The sequence below is a fragment of the Mastomys coucha genome, unplaced genomic scaffold, assembly GCF_008632895.1.
Source record: "Mastomys coucha isolate ucsf_1 unplaced genomic scaffold, UCSF_Mcou_1 pScaffold22, whole genome shotgun sequence".
NCBI classification, from domain to species: Eukaryota; Metazoa; Chordata; class Mammalia; order Rodentia; family Muridae; genus Mastomys; species Mastomys coucha.
The window spans coordinates 107,937,298-107,942,673 of NW_022196905.1; the positions used below are offsets into that span (position 1 = coordinate 107,937,298).

Here is a 5,376-nt window from a genome sequence, read left to right on the forward strand (position 1 = left end):
AAGCTTATACTGCAGAAGAATCCGTTTGTGCTGCGTTTTTCCTGCCGGCGGGACATAGCGCGCAGCAGAATGGATCTGTGTTCTGTTCATCCAACATGAATGCTCACAAGTTCAGTCCCATGTTGCCCCAGGTCTCACAGTTGACCTTCACCACAAGCAGTAACATGTAAGTAATGTTGCAAATGCCATCACTGGATGATAAACATATCTCAAAACAGACTGTGCCTTGGAATATGCATTTATGACATGCCAATCTATACAGCGTTTGACTGTAAATAACTATTACAACTTAGCCTATGTGAGATCTCAATGACTGCCTTTGACATCTTCTGTCTCCTAGGTTGCTGCATCCCAGATGAAGATGTTCCTCCAAGGACGAGACATTTTGCCAACGGAACACATATCCGCCTATGGCCGCCCAGCAGGGTGAAACTCACAGATCCCAATGATGGTCTGTGAAAGTTCAGTCCTCAAGTCCATACACCAATAATAACTTCCTGTAGTCAGCACCCCTCACTAACATATTCAGGAGAAACTGTAACTGTGTTAGGTCATGCCTTTCCTTATCCAATGTCTGCCAATGTCAATTCAGTTACTAGTGACCTCAGAAATGAACACCTACTTGCAACAGTATGTGCCTCAGGGTGGCCTCCAACTTCCAGATATCCTCCTGCCTCAGTTTCTCTAGTGCTGAGACTGCTGGTGTGCATCAGCACAGCTGAGTTCTAGCATGAACTTTTCAGTGACACAGTCTGGCCCACAGCATAATGTTCAATCCAACTGCACTGCCATTTTTGCTCTTGCTAGCTCATCAGCGTCATTTAAGGCTAGGGGAAAGTTGCCCCCTCAGCAGTGCATTCATTCAGGCCACATTGCTGTCCTTCTAGTATCTTCCATTTATGTCTGGGGTTTTTCCCTGTCCCCCTTTATCAGTTAAGGTGCATGTCACCCAGCCACCTCTACCCCTTCCACATTTGTGTCCACACCACACACGTTCTTGTGTCTTTCATCAGCAAGGTCAATGGACTGACAGCACCTTGCCTCCTACCAGTTTCCAACAGGGTCATCATGGAGGTGGTCCCCTGTGTCAGCTCTGAAGAAGAAGACGAAGAGTCTGATGGGAAGGTAAGGTGTGGCCCCCTTAGTCTGAGGTAGAAACGTTATCTTACTGGTTTACTTCTTTGGGAATCAAGTTGAGGCATTAAACTCTAGGCCCACAGAATTTCCATTTTGGAGAAATGTCAAGTGCAAGTCTGTTGCCAAACGATGCCTGATTTAAGGTGATCTTCCTGCCAGTATCAGCTACCAACTGAGGCTAGCTCCTGTGTTTTCCTCAAGTACTGTCTAACTTCACTTTGGGGACATTGTACAGTGCTGGAGGTCAGCTTCAGCATTCTTCTTTCTTGAAGGTAGCTGAGGGGAAAGGGTGTTGGCAGGGGCAAGACTTGGTCTTGCAAGAAATTGGGGTTCCTTTCTAATGTTAAAACATTTACCTACCTTAAGTCTAAGGCACTTTGCAGTGGTAGCAGACCCACCTGTCTGAGTTCCTCTGAGGCCAGAAGCTGCAGACTGTCTGGCATTTATTTAGCACTCATCTGCAAACAGGTGGGGATTAAGTAGCCCTTGTTCTTATGTCCCAGCAGACTGCTAGTTTATACAACCCCCAGTCTACTAGTCAAAGTCACTCACAGGAAGAAAAAAGGGACACACTGAATGCAATTCTAATCTTTACTTCTAAGTTCTTTTCCAAAAAATATTTCCTCCAAAAAAATTCTCTTCCAAAAATTCTCTCCCCCCCAAAAAATTTCTCTCAGTTCTCTTTGTCCTCAGCACTTATACATCGTTCAGAATACATCATCACATGGTAAAAAGTTCACCATGAGTTTACACATAAATTCAAATCATAAATTGAATAAGAAGTTTATAGAAGAGATGTTTACACTTGTTTTTATTAAGACAGGTTATTTAACTAAACATTAATTTTCCATCACTGGCTCCACAGGTTTATGGAAAGTTATAAAACATAATTTTGTGATTAAGTTATCATTGAAACTCATGGCTCCAGCTGCATATGTAGCAGAGGATGACTTAGTTGGTCATCAATGGGAGCGGAGGCCCTTGATCCTGTGAAGGCTCTATGCCCCAGTGTAGGGGAATATCAGAGCCAGAAAACAGGAGAGGGTGCATGGTGAGCAGGGAGAGGGGTGAAGGAATAGGTCCTTTTTTCTATCAGAGAGGAAACTGGGAAAGGGGATATCATTTGAAATGTAAATAAAATATCAAATTAAAAAAAGTACATTGGCCCTAGAGTATAATAGGTCGGGTGGTATTTGACATCTCTATTTAGTGAAAGTCTATTAAGCAGGATTTTCCAGAGAAATATAATTTTTAAAAATAAAAATGTTATCAACATTTTGTATAGATAAACCCAGTCAATATTTTATCTTCTGTTCTTGCACCTACCTACAGTAAATCATTAGTTTCCTTTCAAGGTCATTGATTAATTGACTTAAAAGCTCTTGGAAAGTTTTTTTTTATATTTATTTATTTATTTTATGTGTATGAGTACACTGTAGCTATATAGATGGCCGTGAGCCATCATGTGGCTGCTGGGAATTGAACTCAGGATGGACCCGCTCCCTCGAACCCACTCGCTCTGGCATAATACACTGTAGCTGTCCTCAGATGCACTGGAAGAGGGCGTCAGATCTTATTATGGGTGGTTGTGAGCCACCTTGTGGTTGCTGGAATCTGAACTCATGACCTTCGGAGAAGCAGTCAGTGCTCTCACCCTCTGAGCCATCTCGCCAGCCCTGGAGTGTTTTAAACTTGTAAGTACCTGCTTTCTATCTTAGAAGCAATTAACTAATCACAGTAAAGACTGGAAGAGCTCTAATTGAAGTTTTCCATCAGAGATGCCTTTAATAGCAGTCTTATTAAAAAGGACTTAATAATTACTGGTATAATTTTATAGGATCATCATTAAGAATTAGGAAATCATCTATATGATCTATATAGGAAATCATCTATATGGCATCACTACAAGACAGTACATCTTTGTTATTCGGCAGAGATCTGCTCAAAAGGGTGGGCTAATAACTAGTGACTCTTACATATAATTATAATAACAAGAACAGCAAAATTTTTTGTTTGTTTGTTTGTTTTTTGAGACAGGGTTTCTCTGTATAGCCCTGGCCATCCTGGAACTCACTCTGTAGACCAGGCTGGCCTTGAACTCAGGAAGCCACCTGCCTCTGCCTCCCAAGTGCTGGGACTAAAGGCATCGCCACCACCGCCCAGCTGAGGAGAAGCAAATGAGTAGCAGGAATCTTTCCTACAATGTTGTCCCCTGGCCTTGCTGGGAAGGACGGATCCACTAAAGTTTACAGCCCATGGTGAAACCAACTCAGGAAGATCATCTGCTAATTTTTAGCCTCTCTTTGGTGGCTCCTGGCAGCATAGATCCCCCTTCTCCACACAGTTTTATTATCACCACCAGACTGCACTCGAGATCTGAACAAACCAGACTAGGTGTGATGTGATCCTCATGTCAGTTTTCTTTCCATGACCACAGGTGGAATCCTTGGACAAGAGAAAGAGTAAGTGTTCCAAACTCATTTGATCTTAAGTGTTAAAAAGTGGTAGAATTTCTTGCCTGCTTTGATGAGAAACCCATCCTGGTTCTAGTTTCCCAGCTGGTCAAAGAGGAATGGGCTATAATGGACAGAGTTGGTGGTCCAATGAAACATTAGGGCTGTCTACAACGGCTGAAAGCATCTATATCATTTTGGTGGTGCGGACTTGAGTACAGGAGGGTTGGAAGGGAACTGTGGCTGAGTCCAAGTGCAATAAGCCCCCACGATCCAAAGAGGCGAAAAACAAAGTACATAGGTCACATAAATTTTTATTTCTTCAACCTAACAATAGCTTGATGTCAAGACCAGTTTCACACATGCACACACTGAAGAGCTAACTGGTCTAGGCTCCCGGTTCTGTGAGAGCAGTCCCATGCTATCAGAGGCTAAAGAGGAGCGAGGCATGATCCCAATGTTGATTTTCTGAGCTGCAGGCCCATATTCTAGTGTAGGTCAGGGGATCTGCAGTCACCATGACAGGGCATTTCAGCTTAGACAAACACTGGTGAGATTCCACCCAATGGAGTTTCTAGCATGGCCCATCACAGGAAAGCAGCCATGGTGTTTACACAATCCAAGCCTTCGATGGTGCATTTAAAAGCACACATGGAAGTCTTTAATGTGAGGTTCAGATAACTACCCCCTTCCCCACTCTATGGGCAGGGGCGATCCCTGGTCCCAGAGTGTAAGTCATTGTCTGTCAAGGTTGTTCTTCCTCACCCCTCACTCAGAGCAGATTAGCACCTCAGGGTTATTTGCTTGCACTTGATGAGCCGATCATCTAAAGCCTTACAGACTCTCAAATTCCCTAGCAGGCATGTGTAAAGGGCTGTACAGATCACAAAAAAAGCTCCAACTGGTTATTACTCAAGTCCAGCCCCCTTGCAGGACATCTGTGGCATACCTCACAGAGGGAGCTGAGATGCCAAATGCTAAACTCTAGCTGAATTGTCCTGTATCGGGAACCTCACATGAAATGATCAGCCACCACCCCCCTGGATATCACCACACATTCTGTACAACGAGAAGACAAAGAAGAATTATTGGTTATCTGAAAATGACAGCTTTCTATCATTTCCACCGTTATAAGTTATTTCAAAACCAATATAAATTTAATGGAGTATTTTTCCAGAATTTAAAGCCAATACCCTAACAAAGCCCTGATTCACCAACCCCCAACCCCACCCTGGCCTTGGAACTATGTAAACTGTGTTGGCTGTGGATCCACAAAAACACAGAGATCTGCCTGCCTCTGCCTCATGAGTGTGAGTAACAATGTGCCTGGTGAAGATCACATTTTTGTCCAGTAAACAGATCTGTTAGGAAGAGAACACATATAGGAACATATGTGGATCTGGGGAAGGAAAGACCTCAGAACTCACCAAGAAGATAGTGACGGTCGAGCTTCTGAGTGCACAGAGGAGGCAAGGGACTGAGTCCCTGGGGCCAGGATATGCTTCATGCTCATTGGGCTTAGACAGTTTGACACAGTGGGATACCTTCAACTGGACTCCCTCCCACACCTTTCCTTTGCCTTCTGTTCTTGCCCCGTGTCCATCCACTGATGCTCTTGCATAACCCACTGGGCAATGGTGCCAGGGTACTGACAGTGTCTCCCTCCCTTCCCTAGGCATCCAGGAGAACTTGAGGGAATCCTCTGATCATCCCAGAAAGTCTGAAGAATCCTTCGAATCCATGGGTAGGTTGATGGCATTTGGGTAGAACATAGAAATTGCTCTCT

The 5,376-nt window shown here is 43.9% G+C and overlaps 1 protein-coding gene across 9 annotated transcripts in view; it reads left to right on the forward strand.

Annotated features, from left to right (window-relative positions):
* The window catches only part of LOC116068235, a 35,518-nt gene that overhangs the window by 25,656 nt on the left and 4,486 nt on the right, over positions 1-5,376 (forward strand). For all 9 annotated transcript variants that reach the window (XM_031337525.1, XM_031337524.1, XM_031337534.1 and 6 more), the window contains 4 exons: positions 341-451; positions 1,052-1,125; positions 3,575-3,599; positions 5,266-5,334. In XM_031337525.1, coding sequence (XP_031193385.1) covers positions 341-451; positions 1,052-1,125; positions 3,575-3,599; positions 5,266-5,334 — 279 coding nt within the window. The remainder of the gene's footprint in view (positions 1-340; positions 452-1,051; positions 1,126-3,574; positions 3,600-5,265; positions 5,335-5,376) is intronic.